This window comes from Carassius carassius, chromosome 14, assembly GCF_963082965.1.
Source record: "Carassius carassius chromosome 14, fCarCar2.1, whole genome shotgun sequence".
NCBI lineage: Eukaryota > Metazoa > Chordata > Actinopteri > Cypriniformes > Cyprinidae > Carassius > Carassius carassius.
Genome location: NC_081768.1, coordinates 11406952 through 11431850, shown reverse-complemented (window position 1 = coordinate 11431850; position 24899 = coordinate 11406952). Strand labels below are relative to the sequence as shown.

At 36.6% G+C, this 24899-nt stretch overlaps 1 protein-coding gene across 1 annotated transcript; it reads left to right on the top strand.

The window, feature by feature from the left end:
• The first annotated feature begins 621 nt into the window (after window positions 1-621).
• Window positions 622-24704, top strand: tdrd9 (tudor domain containing 9). Its single transcript, XM_059566054.1, has 35 exons — window positions 622-988; window positions 1469-1560; window positions 1760-1833; window positions 1973-2194; window positions 2514-2636; window positions 4658-4738; window positions 4830-5000; window positions 5081-5184; window positions 5733-5852; window positions 5929-6013; window positions 6107-6164; window positions 6252-6356; window positions 6470-6567; window positions 6685-6816; window positions 7139-7298; window positions 8464-8527; window positions 8622-8685; window positions 8892-8936; window positions 14256-14309; window positions 14389-14505; window positions 15208-15315; window positions 15578-15678; window positions 18075-18248; window positions 18324-18435; window positions 18567-18782; window positions 18893-18982; window positions 21743-22000; window positions 22535-22702; window positions 22799-22869; window positions 22965-23074; window positions 23474-23570; window positions 23799-23937; window positions 24093-24211; window positions 24301-24373; window positions 24461-24704. The coding sequence occupies exons 1-35, from the start codon at window positions 849-851 to the stop codon at window positions 24557-24559; spliced, it is 4044 nt and encodes a 1347-aa protein (XP_059422037.1). The 5' UTR covers window positions 622-848; the 3' UTR covers window positions 24560-24704.
• The last annotated feature ends 195 nt before the right edge of the window (window positions 24705-24899 follow it).

Genomic DNA, 24899 nt, shown 5'->3' with positions numbered 1-24899 from the left:
TTTTTTATTTTTACGAAATGTATGTACACAACTGCAGACCATAATCTGATGTTAAATGACTCATGATCACTCATTATGAGTAGATGGAAACTGCATTTTGCCACACCTATTATTCCAGTGGGTATTTCTCAGGGTTGGCTCTTTTTGAAAATCAGCCAACAAAAAAGCTATTGAACATTTCCACAGTTTTTTATTACCCAGGAATAAAAACAATCTTGTCACAGTGGAGCCTTCCATTAAATTAAAGAGTGGCAAGTCTGCATACTTAAGATTTTTGTTGCCAATTACACTTAGAATCAGTCAATGTTCGGATGGAAACAAAGTGACATAAATTACAGTATATTTAAAAACATATATTTTATTTGTAACGTTTTTTCTTTACTCCTGTTTCCTCTGCATCTATATCAGCTTTGTACAAAAGTAAATTTTAATAAAACATTAATTTTATAGAGGCTGTACAACCATTTATTTGCTTAATTTATGTTCTAAATTTATTTTGAACTTTTCTGGCAGGCCGTGCTGTGAAAGATTTGGCGGGAAAAATCGTCACCGACTGATACTTCAAGATTCTGAACGTTCAAATCAACAGGTCCCTAAATAATTATATTACATTTAGATTGACGTTATTATTTTACCAACTTACTTTGGTCTATCAGCGAATCATATACTACTACAACCACAACAAAAAAGTTTTGTTATTTTTTAGAAATTAAAAAGTGACCGTTAACCTGGTCTCCGCCCCACCTGCTGGCAGGGCTGCCGCGGCGCGGAAAGAGATGCTAGAGAGCGCGAGTGGACGCATGTGAGCTCTTCTCGGCGTTTGATTATCTGTCGTTTTTGCATGGTTTATGTATGGTTTTTGCATGATGCATCAGGCCATCACATCAGCACAGATAGCCCACTGGTTTACTGTCGGGGTACAGTTTGCAAACATCACAATCACCGATGAAGTTAAAAAGCAGGCCGAAGCTCCTGCTACTGCAGACAGGTAACGTTAACGTATAAGTCATAAGTATACATTTTTGCTCATTAAAACTGTTCATTTTATTATACAGGCTTACTTTATGAAGATTCAGAAATTTGAAAAATAAATATTGATGAGACGTGTAGTTATCGCTAATTATAATAAAAACACGACGGTAGACACGTGCTTTTAGGCTAAGTCTGTAAGCATGCATTTTCATAAAATAAATATCAATGCATGACCTTTTGTCCAAGTTTGGTTTTAAAGCGACTGCCGTACTAAACAACATTTATCATTTTTGACATTATATACAAGGTTTGCTTAAAAAGACCATTAAAAGTGTCTTAAATCTTTTTGAACCAAGGTTTAGTGTTGCGTAGAGAAGTATAACTTAAATGTGTGCAGGTGAACGAATATAATTGACAGCTGGTGGTTAACTGGATAGTAGACTGGGAGAAGACCCAAGGATACTAATTTTTTTCTTTGTGTGTACATTTGCTCTAGCTCTGTGGAGCAGTTGTCTGAACAGGCTTCTCCAGAGAAGGCAGGATCAGATGGAGTAAACCAGAAGAGCAGAAGGCCAGAACTATCAACCAGTAATCACCCACATACCAACTAAAGACTGTCTTTAATATTTTATTTGTCTGATGATTAACTAGAATCAGTATTGTACTGTGCTATTAACATGATATCTGTTCTACCACCATGTTTGGCTTCTGTGTTACCAATTAGGATGGAATGCATAACTCACATTCACAATTCAAACTGTTTTGACACGTGGCCTTTGAACTATAGGTCCAGGAACCACCCCGCCTTCGCTCTGCAGTTATGAGTATCCAATTCTCCCTATTACTAAGAACAGACAAGAGGTACACACATACAGATACAAGGCACATACAGACACATTTATACATGATTCAGTAAAAGATTTATGGACTTTTTCATGTTTGGTTATGATGTGTATTTTCTTATGTGTATATCAATCCCTTTTTGTGTTTGTGTGTGTAGTTGGTCTCTCTGATTGAGAATAACTCCGTCATCATCATTCGTGGAGCGACAGGCAGTGGGAAAACCACCCAGCTGCCACAGTTCATTTTGGATCACTATGCTGAAAAAAAGACGCCCTGTAACCTGGTTGTCACTCAGCCACGTAAAATTGGCGCCACCAGCATTGCCCGCTGGGTGGCACGTGAACGCAAATGCACCCTGGGCAGCTTGGTGGGGTATCAGGTGTGAGATGCATGGAGTAGATACTGTTTGTCTTAAAAATCTGAATATAAATAATATATTGAATGGGAATAAAGTCATGATAAAACTGAAATAGTAACAGTTTTTTTTTTCCGTAAATCCCAAGTGTGGATTATCAAAAAAATGTAGGGTCGTGCATCGGTCGTGAGCATTAGAACTAAAATAAATCCTTCATGATTCCCTTCCCACAAAACCAAACCTATAAAATATGCCGTTTTTTATTTTATTTATTATAAGCATAAGCTACAAGACCCACTTAAAACTATATACATTTATTGAATGTCTTTTTCTCTGTCTCCAGGTGGGTTTAGAGAAGATGGCCACAGAGCACACCAAGCTGATTTATGTGACCACAGGAGTCTTACTGCAGAAATTAGTCTCAGCCAAAACACTCACAGAGTACTCTCACATCTTCATAGATGAGGTAGATACACAATCTGCAATTTATAGACATAGACTACTGCCACATTTATTTGATCAAGTATACAGTAAAACAGTAGTATTGTGAAATATTATAATCTCTAACATTTTTTTTCTATTTTTAAACACTTTCAAATGTTATTTATTGCTGTGATGCCAAAGCTGGATTCTCAGCAGCAATTACTCTGGTCTTGTTCGGTTAAATAAACCCTAAGAAAGTATACAAATCTGCAGATTTTGGTCTGCGCAGATGGTCAGTGCGTTGACATATAGTGTAACTGCACTCACAGCGACCTGAGTTCGAATCCCGCCTCGAGGTCCTTTGCTGATGCTGTTCCCCTCTCTTCACCCAATACTTGCTTGTCATCTCTCCACTGTCCTCTCAAAATAAAAGGCACAAAAAGCCCATAAATATAACAAAAAAAATTTTTTTCTGCTGCTCAAGAAACATTTCTTATTACTTATGTTGAAAACAATTGTGCTCTGTTTAACATTTTTGTGGAAACTTTTTTTCTTATAACAAAAATAACTAAACATTTAAAACAATAAAGCAATACAGAAAAATATATAAAAGTTAAATGTTTCACACATTAAAGTGCAAAAGAACTATAAAAACCAATAGGTATCACTTTACAATAAGACCTCATTAGTTATCCTTAGTTAATGCATTAACATTCAAGGCAAGTTTATTTATATAGCACATTTCATACACAATGGTAATTCAAAGTGCTTTACATAAAAGTAAAAAAAAAAGTCATGAAGAAAAATAATCACAAAAATAAAACAAGCAATTTAAGAACTTGAAAATGAAAATGATTTAAAAATTGAATTAAAATGAATTTAAGACAGTTTAAAAATAGAAAATGATTTTACATAAAATACAGTGCAATATATAAAATATAGTGTAATCAGTTCAGACATCACAGTGCTCATTTAATAAATGCACAGCTAAACAATGAGCAATAGCAACATTTACTATAGAAGTTATCAATCTTTGTTAAAAAAATAAGAGTCTTAGCTCATTAAATAACACAGTTGCAACTTTCAATTTTAGCAATGTGTTATTAAATATTGGAATACCTAAGATTAATAAATGTTCAGAATAATTTTTTCATTGGCAGTTTGTTAACTAATGAAGCCATAATGTAAAGCGTGAATGAACAATAAAAGATCAAAACACTTTCAAACAATATCTAGGGCATTTGTAGTCCAGATTAAAATAAAAATAAAAATGAATGTTTGAAGATAAATAGCCTATTAAGTCTAAATATTTCAGTAGTTGGCTCTGTAATAAACACCATAGGGAAAACACAAATCTGAATGGCTATTTAAAATTATATAAATATGGTTTAGAAAGTAACAGCTGCTTTATTTACTGTGTTTACAGGGTAAGGGCTGCATTTTAGCACCATCTGCTGTCAGAGAGTGAATGTGCTTTCATTCAGCGCGTCTCTCACGTGTTCCCCCATGTGCTTCTTATGCGTGCTTGTTTACATCGGAGCGCATGCGCTCTTTCAAGCAGCATACAGCGGTGTTGTGCATTTTAAGCAGCTGATGGGAATACAATTCTTAATATACATTCCAAATTGTGAATAATTTGTAATGTATATTTATTCACTGTATTTAGAAGTGCCCACGATCACAATATCGTGCATATTAATCACCGCAATATATCGCATTACGGATTACCGGCACAAGTCTAGTAACAATGTAGAAGACTTTGATCAATTTAATGTATTATTGCGGAATATTGAATTTTCTTTACAGAAAAAATAAAATCTCACTGATCCAAAAAATTTTAGCAATAGTTTACATTTATCGAAACCGTATGTACACTTACCAGACTAGTGATATTCACAGTTCCAAAAGTTCAGGACTTGAAATTATGTCATACTGGTGAAATTTAATGCTACCAATGTAAATCTTACAGTAAAACAAATACGCCACTATAGAAGTTTAAAATATCAATTTAAAAGAAAACAATGGCATGTAGACTTAATTGCTTTTATTTTTAATCTGGTTCAGGTCCATGAGAGAACAGAAGAACTTGACTTCCTGTTGCTGGTTGTCAGAAAACTGTTGCGGACCAATTCCAGATATGTCAAGGTTTGTTCAGCTCACATACTTTAATTCACACAATCATATTTTACCCCTGTAGTTTAACTTTTCTCCATTTATCCCACCTGTCATTCTGTAGGTCATTCTGATGTCAGCCACCATAAACTGCGCAGAGTTTGCAGAGTATTTTGGTACTCCGATCCGCAATCAGATGAATCCAGCATATGTGTTTGAGGTGGAAGGAGCCCCGTATGCCATTGAAGAGTTCTACCTGGATGAGCTCAAAACCATCCTACCTCTTGGAGTCAATGTATGGGAAGCATAAAATAAGCTATATTTTGGCATTTTCTGTTTAAATTCCTTATATAAGTGTTTGTATGTATGTGTCAGGTGGATCTAACCTTCCCAATAGACCCTTGTATCACAGAGGAGATGTATAATGTTGCCGTCTCTCTCATCCAGAGCTTTGATGAGATGGAGGCTAAAGATCAAAGGTCAGGGGTCACAATGAGACACTCATACACTCGTTCAAAAGATTTTGAATTATTTTCTTTTTTTTAATATTTATTTTTCTTCTTCAAAGAAGCCTTACCAAGGCTGCATGTATTTGATCAAAATACAGTAAAACGGTAATAGTGCAAAATAATATTACTATTAAAATAACTTTTCTATTTTAATATATTTTAAAATGTAATTTATTCCTGTGATGGCAAAGTTTAATTTTCAGAAGTCATTACCCAATTATTTTGTGTTGTATGATCTTTCAGAAGCCATTCTTATATGTTGATTGGGTGCTAAATAAAAATTATTAAATTTTTTAAATCAATGTTAAAAAAGTTGTGCTGCTTAATATTTAAATATATCTGATACAGTTTTTCAGGATTCTTTGATGTATCGTTATCAACACAACATTTATTTTGACTTTTTGTTACAATGTAAACTGTCACTTCTGACTAATTTAATGATGTCTCGCTAAATATTAAAAGTATTCATTTCTTTTATGTAATTAAAACTTAATGAAGTGTGTATTTGTGTGACGCAGGTGTTCTGAGCAAACTGGAAGTGCTACTCATCCAGAAAGAGGTAGTGTGCTTGTCTTTCTGCCTGGGCTTGCTGAAATACAGTATATGAAGGAAGCCCTCGCAAAACTTGTGCGCAAGAGGTACGTCTGTGTGAAGTGTGTTTTAAACAAGTGTGCTTGTGTATGAATGTGTCAATGTGTGTTTTTTTGCTCACAGGTTGCAGGTATATCCTCTTCACTCAACTGTTACTTTAGAGGAGCAAAATGGAGTGTTCCTGGTTCCTGTACCTGGATACCGGAAGGTAAAATTTAAAGTGAAGCCAAAGTCTCTTACTTGTATGTTTAGAGTATTTGAAGAATGTATTAGTATAAATTTCTGCTCTTTGTATTCACAGATTATTCTCTCCACAAACATCGCTGAGAGTTCTGTCACTGTGCCTGATGTTAAATATGGTGGGTGTTTTATTTTTACACCTTGTGTGTGTTCTTGAGGTCATCTCACAGTAATAACTTATGCATTATTTTGTGTGTGTTATGCAGTGATTGACTTCTGCCTTGTGCGTCAGTTGGTTTGCGATAAGGAGACAAATTACAGATGTCTTCGAATCACCTGGGCATCCAAGACCAGTTGCAACCAGCGTCGAGGTGCTGCATATGTGGGCTGGTGTTCAACAGCACAGATTTACTTTGTTCTTGAGTTTTCTGAAATGCTGTCTATATACTATACTATTTGCGTCTCTTCCTGTGCATTTTCTCAGGTCGTGCTGGACGGGTGTCTAAAGGCTTCTGTTACAGATTGGTGAGCAGACATTTCTGGGAGCATGAGCTTCCGGATTTCACGATCCCAGAGATGCTGGTAGGGGAGCAATTGCATCAATCAGTGGCAGCAAGACTTGGAAGATATTCAGAAATAATAATTTGAGTTATAAAATCTTTCTAAGTTGGTTATGGCAATGTGTGTATTGATTTGCAGCGATCACCATTGGCCAGTACCTTGTTGAAGGTGAAGTTGTTGGATATGGGTGATCCCCGCTCAGTTCTCTCCACAGCCCTCACACCACCCAACCTAAATGACATCGAAAGAACTGTCCTGCAGCTCAAACAGGTCAGTGAAGCTTTGTGGTTGTTGGTTACTGCTTGGTAGTTGGTTGAACGTCCAACCTGACAATAAAATTACATGATGTATAATGGCAATCACACAACATTTTTGTATAAGTTTTAAATGTGTATATAATTAAATAATTAGCTATTATTTTATGTTCTATGCTTTCTTTTTAGATTTCATTTATAATTTTGATCTATTTATATTCTATTCCATTTCAGCTTTATTTTAATTAATAATGTATGTTCTTAGTCATTTAAATTTTAGTTAACTATAATTAACAACCCTGACCTGTGTGTGTGTTTGTGTGTGTGTGTGTGTGTAGATTGGAGCTCTTTCTGTGCAGAGCAACAGTCAGAGGCAATTTGATGGCGAGTTGACATTTCTGGGTCGTGTGTTGGCGCACCTGCCTGTGGATCTGCAGCTGGGCAAGCTGATTGTTCTTGGACATGTGTTTGGCTGTCTGGAGGAGTGTCTTATCATTGGTATAATATTTTGTGTATAGTGTGTCTGAAAATATCTGTATACGTTGTACCAAGTTGCCATAAAATTTTAAGAAATGCTATAAGTGCTGGTAATTTAGCGCGTTAATTAGATTAATTATGGTAAAAATTTACGTAATTCCCTGCCCCAGACCTGTGTGTGTCATCTGACATTTAATACAGTTGATTTATGATAAATATGAAGAAGGACAACAATTCACTGCGTGATGGATTGTGTGATGCGCGATTTCTAAATCACTTTATAGCGCGATTTTCCACAGTCCTGACCTCCCGCAGTATACTATCCGAACCAATCAGAATGCAGCGCACCTAAATAGAGCGCAAGAACAGAGCAGACTGGGCATAGGTCTACGTAACTCCAAGTTCACACACTGTCTGTGATGCATATTTTTTCTGAGCCCATGTTAACAGATCAGAGCGTTCACACTGCACGCACTAAAAAAAGCGAAAGATGTGAACAGAGAAGGTTAGAAATAGAAAGGTGCGAAAATAATTCATATCTAGCGCATGAGCATAGAGAGTTGCGAGTGCAGAGACACGTTTTAAGTGTGCGCACCGGATTTGAAGAGGCGCTACAAAGACCGATCGGTGTATGACATCAAAGGGCCGTGAGAGCAATTTCAAAAGCATAAGGAGCCAACTGTTTTCTATAGCTTTTGCGGTACTTTGATGTCACACACTGATCGTTCTGATGGTGATGATCCACTTCTTGTCGAACAAGCCTAATGATTCAATGAACCATTCATAAAGAACCGTTTACTTCACCCCTGAATGAATCAGCTATTTAAACAAATCAAATGAATAAATGACTAGATAATTTCATATTTCCATAGTAATAATAATAAAATGTATTACTAAAGGTATAGTTCATCCACCCAAAAATGGCAATTATGCCATCATTTACTCACCATCATGGTCCAAAAGAGTTTATGCGATACATTTTACCAAACAAAAGATTTCTTGCTGAAACCACTTTTTGTAATGTCTGATGCTTTACAAAACAATGACTTTAAATGATCTTTTAGGAGTCATTTCTCAGCCAAATTTGATGTGCTATTTGTGATTTAATTAATCGCCACATCATGATTAGATAAAAAATTTTCAATCGCTTCCCAGCCCTTCTAAAAATATATGATCTGTCTTTTAGCTGCATCTCTCTCTCTGAAGAGTTTCTTTGCCATGCCCTCACTGCAGCAGTTGGCTGGGTACAGGTAGGTTTACCTTTTATCTCGCACACGCTTCATTGGTTATCCAAATTAGTTTTACACTAGATCCTTATCTGTACGTCTCTGTTTGATCTTACAGGAGCAAGCTGAGCTTTGCACAAAATGTTCCAAGTGACTTCATTGCTTTCGTCAATGCCTTCAAGGTAAAAACTGAGGATGCTTGGTAGACTTGTTTAGATTATGATCTCATAATGTACAGTTTATGAGTGTAAAGTAACAGTTTATGTGTAATGGTAAATATTAGTTACTACCCAGTAGTTTGGTAACACTATTGTTATGGGCCAATATCAACCTTTTTTTATTTTTATTAATTGGTCTGTTTTTGTTCTTTTTTGTTGTTGTTGTTCAGGCCTGGTACACATCTAGAGCTAAAGGAGAGCTCAGACACCCAAAGGTAGAACATGTTTATTGATCATGTATATGAAGATGGGAAAGGACACATTTGGAGAAGGGTATAACTGCAGCCTGGAGATCTCCAAATAGGGGCGGGAACTCCAAAGCGGGGTGGGAGCTCCAAAATAGGGTGTGGCTTCCTCCCATTGGGAGACAGGCACATGACACGCATGCAAAAAAAATTCCCCCAATCCACTTCAGTGCAAACTCCGCCCCACAGCTGATTCTTAAGTTTTTATTGGTTCGGTCAATTTCTACACTATGCAACAAAAAATGCTAACCACTAAACCTACCCCACACCTTACCTTAACCAGTGAAATTGACTGAATGGCGGGACTGGCGCTGAATAGTGTGGTAAAGAAAGTTTCAGTTCAGGACACAAACAGTTAATAAGATTATGGCTCACTGGACAATGGCACCTTTTTAGTTAGACCCAGCATCACTACCCCTTCCTGGCCTGCGAATGTCGTGCCCCGAGACAGCCCCGTTGCTTGGAATAAAATGATAGAGTGAAATATTTCCCCTCCGCTGGGACGGCTCCTGAGTGATTCCCGTTTACATCATGAAGGTTCAAACTTGGGTCCAAACACCGCTGGACATGAGCCTTGGGCTCTGCTCTGATGGAGAACATTTATTTATATAGCATGTTTTATTTTTGATGAACTAGAAACAATGTTTAATTTATAAAGTTTTTTTTAAAAATGTAATTCAGTAACAATTGGCTGAAGTCACAGCCAATGGTGAAAGTCTTTGCGAAAGGAGACCCCGCCCTTTTTGAGTTTACTCCCCATTTTAGAGATCTCCGGTCTGCAGTTATACCCACTTGCACATTTGGGATTAAATACAAATGATACAAGGTTATTGCCCTCAAAAAACGCTAGATGGAGCCCTACTTAAGATATTATTTAATATTTACTTTGACAGCTGTCTTTAAGGCACTCAGGTAGGGGTGGGCGATATAGCCTCAAAAATATATCACAATATTTCAAGAATATTTGCGATAACAATATTTGACAATATAAAAAAAAAACATGGAACAACATTTTATTGGTGAATGCAGCTGTCAGGCAGCAGCATTTATTAGTGCAAACAAAATGAAGGGCATTTTTAATCCTTTTGCAATAAGCTACTGTCATCAATGACAGAAACTACCTAATTTGAAGTGTAAATCTATTGTCATAAGGTGGCAGCTGTGCAAACTCTGTTGAGATTTTCTGCGTCTTCTGTTTTAATGCTTTAAACTGTTTTGAATGTTTAAATTGGCAAGGCTTAAACCACGTGCAATGGATAAGCTTTCGTGACGATGCACAGGCCGTCTTTTCATTCTGGCTTCAGGCATACTGTTGAAATTACCGGCCCCCTCCCCTCTCTCCACGCCACTTTACTAAAGATATATGTGCCTCCCCTGTTTTTGAAGGTGAGAGTGTGCACTCAAATATGCTCTGATAATTTGTTGTCATACACCGATCAGTCTGTGCAGCTCTGCTTAAAGTCGAACATACCTATTGGGTTTGTGATGGTGGTGGTGGTGGTGTGCGCGCTAGGGAACATATATCCATCATACGTCATTGCATCACTATATCATTGATGATCGTGATATGACTCTTTATTTTTATTTATTTTTTTTGTCAAATGTATACTGGCCTTATCATGGACGGTATGATCTGGCACACACCTACACTCAGGCTGCAATTTGCTTAAAAACAATGCAGTGTGTTTATATATATCAACAGTTAAACGCACAGTATGGAATTTTTGGCCACCAGGGGTCATCAATCAAAATAATAACATAAGACGTACTTTGATGACGCCGGGAAAGAGCGTAGGCTCATGGGAGTTGTTGTTCATTGGAACACGCGCTCTGTCGCTCCCCACATTCCTCACTCATTTTAACTGAGGCCGGCGACACACTGGATGCGTGGCGCAAGCGTCTCAGCTGTGTGGCGTGTCAGTTTTTAATTCGGCTCCCATGTTAATAGGTTAGAGCTTGCAGACTGCCTGCGTGAGCCGCAAACGCCTGCTTGCTAGAAATAGAACCGACGCCTATTTTTCACGCGACACGCACGCGTGTTGGAAGCGTTTCCAGGCAAAATATAATAGGAAAATATGTTTATATGTAATTTTGTACACAAATACATATTAATTCATGACATTTTGATGTTTGAAGTCTATAGGTTGACATAAATTCAGATATAAATGTAATTTAAAAAATAAATAAATAATTATCGATTTTCAAATATTGCACCTGTCAAACATCGTCTATTTTGCCATCAATACTGTTGACGGTGTCCTTTATAAGTAGGCTTTATATTTATGTTCAACATGAAGTATAGATATTGTTGTCATGAACACAAGAGCCTGGTCTGCGGTCTCCCTCTATGTCACCTACAGCAGCAGCAGCCTAGTATTTTGACAATCACGTCTTTTCGAACGGAGAGATATATGAATTATCAGACCCCTATCAAATCAATATTCCATCTAGCTAGTAGTAATATATGTATAAAACACAATATATGTTAAAAAACCTACTTTATCCAGCTAGATATAGAACACATGTAGATTTACATTATACTCTACATGAGAGCTAGTCCATCTGCGTTTTACACAAGACATCATCGTTTCACAAAATATACGGATAGATACAGTTAGCTGAATGGATGCATACCTGTTTATTAGAATGCAAACATCTCTCTGTAGTTTCAGCTTGTCACGAAGCTCTCTCTATCTTGGAAATGCAACTCCAATATTTACCCGTGTCTTGTTTGTTCTCTTGTCCCAATACCTTCTCAGGTCATTTATTTCACCTGTACGTTTGCGCTTCACAGAACGTGCAGGCAAAGCATAATCATGATCCATAACTAAGTTATTGATTGAGGTATAAATACGAATATAAACAATATAAATATACAATATAATAGTCTCGATCAAGACTAGCTACTACTTTTTCTTCTTCGTCTCGTCTTTGCTTCTGTTCACCTTTGTATTTGGCGGTTCCGCAGGAAGTTAGATAAACTAGAGGGGTCCAATTTTATATGACACCATAGACAGGCGACAAAACGGAAATAAAGAAACGTGCCGTGTCTTCTAATTAACAGTGTTGGGAAGGTTACTTTGGAAATGTAATAGGTTACAGATTACAAGTTACCCTGTTTAAAATGTAATAGTAGTGTAACTTTTTCAATTACTTTATTAAAGTAATGTAACTAATTACTTTTGAGTACTTTTTTATTACTTTTCTAAATTTGTGAAAATTAAAGAATAATAAATGAAAGCATATACATCAACTTAAATACAGTTATCTAATAAGCATGTGACATATTCTGTGTAATAAACTCCTGAAACATTGGTGTGTTTTTTAAACTGGTGTCTCTTTGTATATGATGATAGTTTTCTCAAAATAAGTAAAATGCACATGAAGTGACACAGAGCAGTTCTAGAAATTATGTTTATGTGCTCGTGTACTCTATATTGAGGCAGCAGAGGTTGAAAACACTGCGAGCTTCAGTAGGCCTATGTGTATAAAATGAAACCATGTCTTTGCCATTAATTTACAGGAGGGGCGGACTGGGAAAAAAATTCTGAAAAATTCAAACTCATACAAAAAACAAATTCATGGACAAAACTATTTTTTGTATGGACCTGACATAAAAAAAAGGTTTAAATCTTTAATTTGGGGACATGCAAATAATTAAAAGTTCTCTCCTGAACTGCACCTTCACTTCTATTTTTCTCTTCAGTCTCTTTATTTTGCCCTGTTATCCATCTCTCTCATGACTTAAATACTCAAGATTGAACAAAACTATACTTTACAATACAATACTCTACAATACTACAATATCTTTATAGAAAAATCCTAATACTGTACACAAGTAATGTTTTTCCCTTACAAAAATTAACCATGCTTTTATTAGCCTATATAAAAGTAAAATAACCTTGTTTTGTATTTGTTTTTTTTGCAAATGGATTTGTATTTATTTTTAAATAAATACATTTGTAAAATAATTTTACATTTTTGGTTATCACAGTTAAACAATAGTAGGCCTAACCATTTTCTCTGGATTTATAGTTAAATATTAAAATGTTAATTTTCGTAAGGGTTGTGTTGTTGTCTGTTGTAGCTCCCCCTAATTCTATAAAAAAAATCTTAATTTTTTTCAGCTAAATTACTACTGTAACATTACAACACATAATAATGATGTCCTTTATATAGTATTTTGAGTGATGACTGATGAGCAACGTGCTGCTGCTTGATTAAATAAATAAAAAAACAAAGACAAAAAAGCATCTTTACAGATGAAACTGACCTGAAACCCTGAACAGGAGTTCTGCTTCTCTGCTCCAGCACTCTATTCTCTCTCTCTCTCTCTCTCTCTCTCTCTCTCTCTCTCTCTCTCTCTCTCTCTCTCTCTCTCTCTCTCTCTCTCTCTCTCTCGCATTGATTACTCAGAGTCTGATCCAAACCGTTTGGCGGAGGCGCGGAGAGCGCGCGAGTCATGACTAACAATTCATGACTTATTAGAGATTTAATTATCAAATGGCGGATTCGCAAATGATCGCTTTAGTACATTCGGCAGGCAATTATACAATAATGATATTAATTAGTGGGGCAAAATCGGCTGCCAGGTCACCGGGAATTGTCCCGGTTCTCCCGGTGTCCAGTCCGCGCCGGATTTCCACAGACACGCAGAATGTGCAAGTCATATATTGCGTTTTTGGGGCTTTATATTCACAGTCGATGTCATGTTTTGATTCAAGTTTTATTATTCATTACTGACCTACTTTTGATTTAGTCATCCAAAATGTGGCATATTCCGTCCGCATTAGGCATTCCGTTTTTATGACTGGATTCTACGAACTGTATTTCCGCATCCCGGAAATGATTAGGGCGGTATGTCTCAGAATAGTCAGTGCAATTTGGAAAAGAAATCAGTTAAATCTGTATGTGGATGTGTGTAAATATTCAAATGTAATCCCCTTTGTAATCGTTAAAAATTTAATAAGTAACTGTAATTTAATTACTCATTTTTTCGTAGTAACTGTAACTAATTACAGTTACAATAATTTTGTAATTAAATTACGTAACGCCGTTACATGTAACTAGTTACTCCCCAACACTGCTAATTAAACTATAATTTTCTCTGGATTTGAAAGTTCGTGGAAACTTTCAGGATAATGTAAGTACACAACTAAAAATATATAACATAGATATAGTGATATCTGCTATTTTTAAAGCAGAAAAATTACATATTGTGCCTTTAAAATGAGACAAGAATGTGTCCTCTGTGCACACTCTAACACCTTTGTTTTATCCAAATATCAGGATGAACTTGAATGGGGCAAAGAGAATTGCATTCAGATCAAACGAATCAGAGAGGTAAATACAGTGTGCGCACATACAAAATATGATCATTTTATACAAAATTTGCATTTTATACCCATTGAATGTGTTACAGGTGGCAGAACTCTTTGAGGATCTGAAGAAGAGAGTGTCCAAATTTAACATGCACATCAGCAGCTCCTCAAACCCCACAGACTACACCAGCCTGCACAAACAGAGATTCATCCTGCAGGTACACACATGCACAATAATACACTTCACTAAATTACTGTTTTTAAGATTGTAGTACCTTTAATACACAATAATTCTTTAAATTGAACAAAGGTGACAGTAAAGCTTTTTCGCTCTGTTACAAGAAATCTATTTAAAATAAATTTCATTTTGAAGTTTATATTCCTCAACTAATCCTCGAAAAATGGTTTAATAGTTTCCACAAAAATATTGTAGAAATTGTTTAAATATTTATAATAATAATAATAATAATAATAATAAATGTTTCTTGAGCACCAAATCAGCATGTTAGAATGATTTCAAGGATCATGTGAAGACTAGTGTATCGGCTGCTGAAAATGCAGTTTTGTGATCACTGGAATAAACTACAGATTAAAATAAAAAAACATAATAGTAAATTGCATATATAATTCACAATGTAACCATTCTTACTGTTCTTTTGATCAAATAAATATAGCCTTGTTTGGTACAAAAACATCAAAATAATCTTACCGACCCCAAATGGTACTGGGGGTGTGTGTGTGTGTGTGTGTGTGTGTGTGTGTGTGTGTGTGTGTGTGTGTGTGTGTGTGTGTGTGTGTGTGTGTGTGTGTGTGTGTGTGTGTGTGTGTGTGTGTGTGTGTGTGTGTGTGTGTGTGTGTGTGTGTGAGAAATACAACACAGAATGTGATCTGTTTATACTTTCTTTGTCTTTTTGGATTAGATAGCCATTGCGGGTGCATTCTTCCCAAACTATTTCTCTCAGGGAGAGATTGATGAGCAGCTGGCATCTAAGGAACTTTCTGGAAATGATCCAAAGACCACCATTATGGTACTAGTGTCTCCAGTTACAAAAGTCTGTCAGAAAAGCACTGTCATTGTGGAGCAATAGTTTCAAATGAATTTTGCTGAGCGATTTGGATATTTAAAAAAAAAGGTTTCTAGCTAGCTAGATGAATAACACGACATAACTTTTAGGTAGTAACTTTTTAAGGTGCCCCCTTTAGAACTAGAACTGGTACCTCAGACTTGACCAATTATTTGTGTACCTGTGTAGATGATGTCTCTGGCCTAATGCCTTTTCTCTCTCTCAGATTAGGAATTTGGCTCCATTTGCATTCCTGTGCTATAAGCAGCTGCAGTCACTGTTCCGTCAATGTGGACAGGTCAAATCAATCTGTTTCGATGGATCCAGGTAACTTGCATAAACACAGTATGTTCTGTATGAAAGTCTGTTTTCGCCATAAAATAATAAAAAAAACTTAACTGTTTATCTTTAAAATTCTTCTTGGAATTCTGAATTTATATCTTAATAAATTCAATTTTGACATAACATTTCAAAATGCTGATTTTCTTTCCTGGAACATGAGGTCTATTAGTGATGGGAAGTTCGGATCATTTTACCAACTCAGACTTTTTAGTCTTATTCAGCAAAATGAACGTATCTTTTTTTCGAGTCATTTCGTTCGTTTTATCAAAATGTAATTAAAATATTACGTGTTACTTCCCCAACACATCAACTACTATGCAAATGTTGATCTCACTACTAGCAATACAAAAACTAAAATGCTATAAGATACAGAAAAGATTAATTGATTGTTTATGGGTCTTCAGTCTATGATTAGCTCACCTCTTCTCTGACAAGTCTTTGGGTTTAAGTCATTCCTTAATCATGTGACAGCCCCATACTCTAAACCAATGCAGTCTGAGCTGGAAAGAGAATTGATTAGTTCATCTCATGAGTCTTTCGGGTCGAGTCGTTCCTTAATCACGTGACAGACCCATACACTAAACCAATGCAGTCTGAGCTGGAAAGAGAATTGATTAGTTCATCTCATGAGTCTTTCGGGTCGAGTCGTTCCTTAATCACGTGACAGACCCATACACTAAACCAATGCAGTCTGAGCTGGAAAGAGAATTGATTAGTTCATCTCATGAGTCTTTCGGGTCGAGTCGTTCCTTAATCACGTGACAGACCCATACACTAAACCAATGCAGTCTGAGCTGGAAAGAGAATTGATTAGTTCATCTCATGAGTCTTTCGGGTCGAGTCGTTCCTTAATCACGTGACAGCCCCATACACTAAACCAATGCAGTCTGAGCTGGAAAGAGAATTGATTAGTTCATCTTTCGTGTCTTCGGGTTGTTTGTTCTTTTGTCCTGTGACATCACAACATTGGCTAGAGTAATTAGTTAATTTACAACCTTCCTTACAAATGGATGCATAGTACTTATTATTATTATTTTTTTTTTATTATAATTATTATTTACCCTTACAGTTAGGTGATGCATTTCTGGTTTCAAATTGTTGCTTTTAATTCCTATCTTTATGGTACTTTTCCATAACGCTTAATGGCAAAATCACGTTTGTTTGTTTGTTTTGTTTGTTTTTTTTTACAGTGGATTCTAATCTTCAAAAATGACCTTGTTGTATGATTTGTCTTTTGAGTTCACCCTTCAGATTAAACTATAGAACTGTAGTATTGTTTAGGATTTCAAAGGATTTTAGGATTTGCTTTTAATTTATGTCCTTTTTGAGCAATCATCTTATACATATATTATACCAATATGCCAAGTCTGCCTAGGAAAAGCAATTATTATACTAGCAAACTCCAAAATTGGAGTAAAAATGAACAAACTAGGCTATAAATACTTTGTATTGTAGGCTTGGATTATTATAATATTATATAGCCTAGTGTTTATTTAATGATAGACAGTCAAAAAGTCAAATTAATCAATATTTTATTTATAACAGGGTTTTATTTATTTATAAAATAATAACACACCACAGATCCTCAAGAAACAGTAACAAAAACACAGTGACAGAAATGTCTGCAATAGCGTATGGGTCTGTCACGTGATTAAGGAACGAGTCAAGCTCCACCCGAAAGACACAGGTGAACAACTACTAGCAGAACAGAACCTATAGACTATTGTGCATGCACGACTGAACGAATCACCCCCCGAGACGACTCGTTCTTCCCGAGTCACATTAAAGATTCGTTCAAAAATGAACTATTCGTTCAAGAACTACACTAAAGTCTATCTTGCAGTTCAGTCTTTCTTTCTTTGGCGTATAACTAAGTTGTCCGGCAGAGATAAGGCAAATGATAACATTGCAATTCAAGACTAGTGGAGTCTTGATTTGTTATTGATGTAATATTGTTTGCCATAGAAATCACTTGGGTGAATTGGGCATGCAATATTGTAATATGCGATATCATGCCTTAATAGGAATGTGAAATGGAATGTTCCATAACATTTCTTGAAATAAATGTGCATTTTGTAATACAAACAAGTCCTTTCCTCAACAAAATTAAGCGCTTCTTAAAAGAGATGCTGTATATACTTTTTATCAAAATAAAGATTTCTTAGAGAAAAAAAAAGTTGCAGAATGTTAACTACGAGTTGTAAGATATACAGTATTGTGAGCAATAAAGTCAGATTTGTGTAATAAACTTGCAATTTTAAGTCGGAATTAACAGATATTAACTTAGTTAATAGTTAGAATTGTGAGGAGAGAACTCCAATTACAAGATGTAAACTCAGGATTATGAAACACAACATTGCAAAAAACTGTATTTTTTGCAGAGCGTATGTGGAGTTTTATCGCTCTTGTGTGAGGGAGACCGGTGTGTTACCTGAGGTCTTGTTGGCACTGCTGCGAGCACGGCAAACTCCAGCGCTCCAGCTGCAGGTACACCACGCAGACGAGGTGGAGGCCCACGCTAAAGGAAAGCCCATCACACACCTACGTTACACAAGGTAGCCGCAAGTCCACAATACACACAGACCTTATGAAAGACACATGAAGTTTTCAAACAAAAACCTCTCTTTCAGGGTTAATGTGGATGTTCAGAGCCATGCTGTGTCTCCTGTTGGAGTTCTGAGCAGCACTGTAAATCCAGAGAAACTTCCATCCAGCAGGGATTTTATCATTAACATCACAGAGGTGAAGACTAACTTAATTTTGTTTGTAAAAGCTTTCAAAGGCTTTTATTGAAATGTGACCTAATAATGACCTATTCTTGGTTCATCTTTGTGAGCAGTGCGCAGGTCATTAATGAGTATAATTGTTTGTAGGTGATCGATGTAGGCCATTTTTGGGGCTTTCGGACAGATGAGATCAGTGTTGAGAAACAGTGTCAGTTAACAGCAGCCTTGAACATAAGAGATCTGAGACCTGTATCTGTCTCTCTCTATCCAAACCTGCTGTGTGTGGCCCCCTTCAAAGATGGACAGCAAATGGCCAAATACTATAGAGCCAAAGTACTGCACATCCTTGGCAGCAACGTAGAGGTACATGCCATACACACCAATGCACACTCAAAATGTTCCAATGCAGAACAAAACACAGTCATATCTATAACTTTTGCTCTGTGTATATACATCTGTATATATTTGTGCAGGTGTTTTTTGTGGATTTTGGTAACACCTCTGTGGTCCCATGCAGCAGCCTGAGAGAGCTCCCATCTGACCTCATGACTCCTCCCTTTCAAGTATGTATTTTCCCCCAGACTGTTAAATGTTTAAAAGAAATTTTTTCTTTATTAAGGCTCAGAAAAATTGTGAAAAAATAACATCTTCAAATTTGTAGAATTTTACCCAAACAGCCATTGTACAGGGGTCTGGAGGCTTTTTTTTGTATATTTATTTTGATTCCTCAGTGTTTGCCAAGCGTTCTGTAATGTATTAGTCTGTTTATAATACAGCATGCGGTGTATGCCATGCTTATCTAATTAGTTTTTCTTAATAAACGTTAGGTAAGCTAGTTTGTCATTCTAGCCTTCTGGTTTATTGTTGTTGTGCTTTTTAACTAAGAATCAGTCTTTAGTTTTAGTCTTAAAAAGTTAAATATGTATAAATGTAAGCAAAACAGACAATTATCTTTACTTGTAAAATGTGACCCCAAGATCACAAATTGAGAAACTCGCAATTAGGGTTGGGTACCAAAATCCGGTGCCAATATGGCACCAGTACCTATGTAACTGAACTGAACCGAATCGGAACGCAGATTTCTGTGCCTCTAAAATGTCTGAGCGATCGATGGAAATATTGCTCCTGGTTCTCTGAAATGTGCGCAAGAAGCATGGGCATCACTAGTCTTAGATATAGCATTTAGCTCCATAATCTGTACACAAATTTGCGATCGCCTCAGAGTCAGTCCCCCCTTAAATTCCATATGAAAATAGCGGCAGACCTGTCTCCTCCTTGTCTTTCAGCACAATCCGCAGACCGCAGCGGAGCGGCACGAATGGACTCAAACAGAAACTGAGGACACGCGGTGTGCATTTATCAATAGATTGTTAGAATATCTGTGCAGTCCTTTGTCATGAATACAGTTTACAAAAGGTCACGAGGGAGCAATTGGTTTCCCATCTACTGTAAATCTTTCGCTCTGTTCACTGCTCATCACACCACAGCTGTTTCCTCCAGTGAAAATCTAGCCCTTAACACACATGAACGCATTGTTGTCCGTTTAATCTGTTTCTTCATGTAATAACAGACAGATTCGATAATTGTGAGATCAGATCTCCATGTGGAGTAGAGCTGTGAAAAAAAAAATTCGAATTTCAAATATTCGTCAAATTTCTAATAAAAATCCACAATTTTAGGTGTCCGTTAAGGAGGCTGCTTTAATGCCCGCCCCAAGGTATACATCACATTCCGCGTTTTATTCCTTCTCACACACAGACGGAGCTCGCTTGATGTTCAATCAAAATATTGTGGAAAAAGAGAACATCAATATGGAGAAGATCTTGTTTACGTAAAAACTGAAACCAAGCCATTCAAACAGAACACACATTTCACGCATTTTCTAGAGAGGGATATCTTTCTATCAACGTTGCACTCGCATCTAACACAATAGATCCGCTTGTTTAGAAATTCATGTAAAATTAAGGTGGGTTAAATTTCTATTCATTAACGTATCTTGAGACTTTATGGTGGGTTTTCCTCATCCTACTGCATCTCGTGTTTAAATGAAAAATGTACTCCGTGTGATTGCTTTCACCCCTTTGTATTGTACTATGCATGCACACATGATGCCGTTTTGTTTATAGTTCTTTAAGCTTAATTATAATTGGTTTATAAACATTATTTTAAATATTAAGCACTTTTTCACAGTCATATTTTCTTATGCTTTGAATAAATGTGTATTAGTATTATTTCGCCCAATGCGCCCTCTTGTGGACTCAGAAGAGAAGCCAAAAGCTTTTCTTCACCCTAACTGAAATTATTCATTTTAAATTCGAATATAATTCAATTTTGATCATATTTAATTGCAAATTCGAATTTAGTTTTTTAGCCATTTTGACAGCCCTAATGTGGAGCACTGGCTGTTGTCAGGTTGCTTGTGCATTCAAAAATCTCACTAGATTATTATTAAAATGAATGGCAAAATTAATGTTAAGAAATGTAAATTGATATTTCCCACTGACACACTACAGCAAAATATGTAAATTACTGGCTTAAAACCCTTTTTTGGGGTGAAAATACTAATGTGCCTAAGACTTTCTGTTTAGGCACCGGTACGGTTTTAAAAGAATCAATATGGCACCAGTATCATAAAACCCAATCGATACCCAACCCTAGTCAAATAAGATCGTGAACTGAGTTTGTCGCAATAGAGCAACCGGTGGGAAGAATGAGTCTAGAGCCCTGTTGTAATCAAATAGATTCAGTGTGGTTAATGTAAAAGATTAAAAACTATAAAAAAAAAAAAAAATTTGGTATGTAGATGGATTGATGTCAATGAAATAAAGGGCATGTTTTATATTGATTTTCCCAGTAGGAAGTATTTTTAATAATTTAAACATTTAAAACCTTTTTAACAAAATATTTTAATGTTCACTGTAAATTATATGATACTTCAGATTATCTGACACTTTTAAACCTTATGTTAAATGTAGTCTGATGGCTATCTGTGTTTAAAAAAAAGAAAAAATTGTTATAATTGTGGTGTAGAATTAAAACAATTATTAAAACTTGAATTATAGTTATTGTCCTTGGTGTGACTGGGCCTGTAGTCTTAACACTCAAATATTTGCTTAAAAAAGAATCTCTTGTCAGACATATTTTGGCAAATTACTGTCCAAATAAAACATTCTTTAAAATTATTCCAGTAACCGTGAAGCTGCTTACATTTGTCACCAACAGAGTCATTGTTAATGTATGGTATATTTCTCAGCTCTCTATTATAGCTGGATTTTCTATGGATTTCAATAAGCCATAAGCTGTACATGCATGTTTCATCGCAGGCACAGGAGTTTTGCATCGCATGCATGGGTCCGTCTGCGCATTCACTGATTCTGGGCGGTCGTTGGAGCAGCCGGGCACGTAACCGTTTTAAGACGCTCACAAGCGGCCGCTCTGCCATTGTTTCCCTTTACTCCATTCTGCACGGCGTCATGCGGGTCGACTTGCACATCTCTATGGAGGCTGGCGATGTCAGTGTGGCAGACCTTCTGGTGCAGGAGGGACATGCCTGTCACATAACCGAAAGCTTTGAGAGTCAGGTAACCATGCCTCCACCACAGTAATGTCCACCTGACAAGTTTGAATTTGAATTCAGTTTTTCACATTTTTGTAGTCCTCTTTTGCCTGGCATTAATGAATAACTCCTACTAAAATATTTATGCATCAATTTAAAATTTATGGTTAAAACTTATATTATGTTTTAAATGTATGTTTTTATCTCACAATTGCAAGTTATAAACTCAATTTGTGAGTTTACATGTCCCAGTTCACTTTTTGTTCTCTAGATTGCATGTTTATTTTTCACAAATCTCTTTTCTCATAATTGTGAGTTTATATTTTGCGTTTTCACGTTTTAAATTGGCAATTATGCGTTTACATCTTACAGTTCTGATTGTTTTCTGCAATTTAGACTTTAAGCCGAAGAACTGTCATTTGATATCTCTCAATTCAACTATGGTGGAATCAAGTTTCCACAGATAAGAGAAAATGTTTGAACCTTTGCAAGTCTCTTAAAACAACCTGAAATCAGCCAGGCCACTGTTGTTTATGCTTCACTTTTTGTGTATTTGTAGCAGTCCCATGAGGTTCTGATATCCCTGTATGAGGACATGGCCAGTGGTAGATTCACCCCTAGTTCTACTAGTGGTTCCTTTAACAGCAGGATGGAGGAAGACAAGCTGCTCATCAACGAGCTCCTTCAGCACTTTTGTGCCTCTAGCAGCAGTGTCCCCAAGTGCAAGGTGCTGGCATAGCAGCCCTGTAATTGCCTACATTCAAACTCTGGTGTGTGTTTTCTATGGGTCTTAGGCTAAAGTTTCTGTTCTGCCACTCTGCAGGCTTTAGTTTACGGTCCCAGCAGCCCACATAAGGTCAGCTTTCACAGCATGAGCAGGATCAGCAACTTCAGGTGAGACCTGCCTGTCCATTTCACATAAAGTTTCACACAAGTTGCATCCCAGGAAAGGATGGTGATAAATGATGTGGGTTTGGTTTTGTTTGCAGGGCTGTTGTCATTGAGAGGGACGGTATTAACTCTGTAATGGTGAATGAGAGTCCACAGAATTGGCATGAGAGGATGTTGGTGGCTGCTACTGTGTCTCTCAGCGCATCAGGTGTGCACACAATCACATGATAACAGTTGGTTGGGTTTGTCATAATAATCGTAATGTACACTATCTTTCAAAAGAATGGGGTTAGTAAGATTTTTGTCTTTGAAAATTAACTTTTATTCAGCGTGGATGTATTAAATTCAGGAAATAGGAAAAGTTTCCTGAACCAGTATGAGACAGTATAAAAATGGTTTCTGAAAGTAACACTGAAGACTGGATTAATGGCTGATGAAAATTCAGCTTTCCCATCACAAAAATACTTTAATTGTATTCATTTATTTTTATATCATTTGTTAATTTTACGTTACCACAGCTGGTGAGGTTAGTGGTAATTTGGTAGCTGCACTAAATTTCATGTCTTTTTTTAAATATTTTTTTTATCCAATTTAATTCATGGTACAGGTTCTCGTATCTTGCTGAAAGAAACCTCTCTGATGCCTCATATCCACGGCCTTCCCTCCATTATTACTATGCTCTTCACCCCTGTCATGGAACTGCGGTAAAAGTCACCATAAAAACACATCATTCTTTAAAGAAAAACAATCGATTTGTGTTTGAGGGGATGATGTTCATTCAAACTTACCAAGTGCAAATTTTCACCAGAAGATGTCAAAACTACAGATGCAAATTGCAACCCACAATTGTTTATCATAACTATCTTTTATTGTATAATATGAACATTTGAATGTTTCCGCTGAGTTTAATTACACAGAGATGTACTCTGCAGTACTAATGAGGACAGGACCTGTTTTACTGGTGCTCTGTGTGGGCTGGGCTGGAACTCCGTTTCCCAAAATGCAGTGCTGCCTGAACATGACATTGAGCTTGCCTTTGATGTCAAGTTTGAAATTGAGGACATCACAGAGGTATGATTTGATGTGTATGTGTGATATTATCCATTCAGAGGTCGGTTTTGAATGTCAGGCTTTACCTGTACAATTAAGCAGGCTCTTAGCTAAAGTAGGTTGCATCCTAAAATGTCCAGATTATGCATTTTTTAACACATGGTGTGTATGTGTAGATAAATGCTTTGAGAGGCACAGTGAATAAGCTGGTGTGTGATGGACCAAATGGCCTGACAAACCTGAGTCCTGACAAGATCAGCAGCCTTCAGGAGGAGGCCCGGGAACGACTTGTTGGGTACTCAATCACCCTCCTTTCGAGACCTTTGAGAGTCTCCATGACATGGGAATACTAACATAGAAATATCTGTGATTCCTTCTCTTTAGACTGTTCATTAAAAACCCTCCCAGACCAGAGTGTACACCTGTGTACTATGAGAAATTCAAGAAATGGAACCAGGTATAAATCATCCACTCCTAAAGTCTTTATTTCCTAAAGCTCTTATTAGAATGAGTTAATTGGGTTCTTCGCCATGTGTGTCATCAGGTGGATCGCTCCCAGCAGATGGAGCTACAGGAGAAGGATGATGGGAAATCCAAAGGTGTGCTATTTCAGCTGCACCCAATCACCTTACTGAACATGTGAGGAGCATCATACACGTGAATCTAGATGATGATGGAAAAGCTTGAATGTTACTTCTATTAAATGTGCAGTATTTTAGTTTTGCTAAGCATTTTTGTTATTTGAGAAAGAAAATTTTATTTGCACGATGCAGGGTTCATCAATCTGTGTTGGAAAAAATATTATTTGACTGCACTTTCTTGGTTCTTGAGAAATGTCTAATTTTGATGTTTTAATTTAGCTGTAAGCTGAGTTGACTGCTGTAGTTGAATGTGTACAGTAAATAATTTGTTCAAATTCCTGGACTTTTTTTTCTTCTCTACCCAGGTTGAAAGCTCAAATGAGAGTAGTTCACTAATTAGTA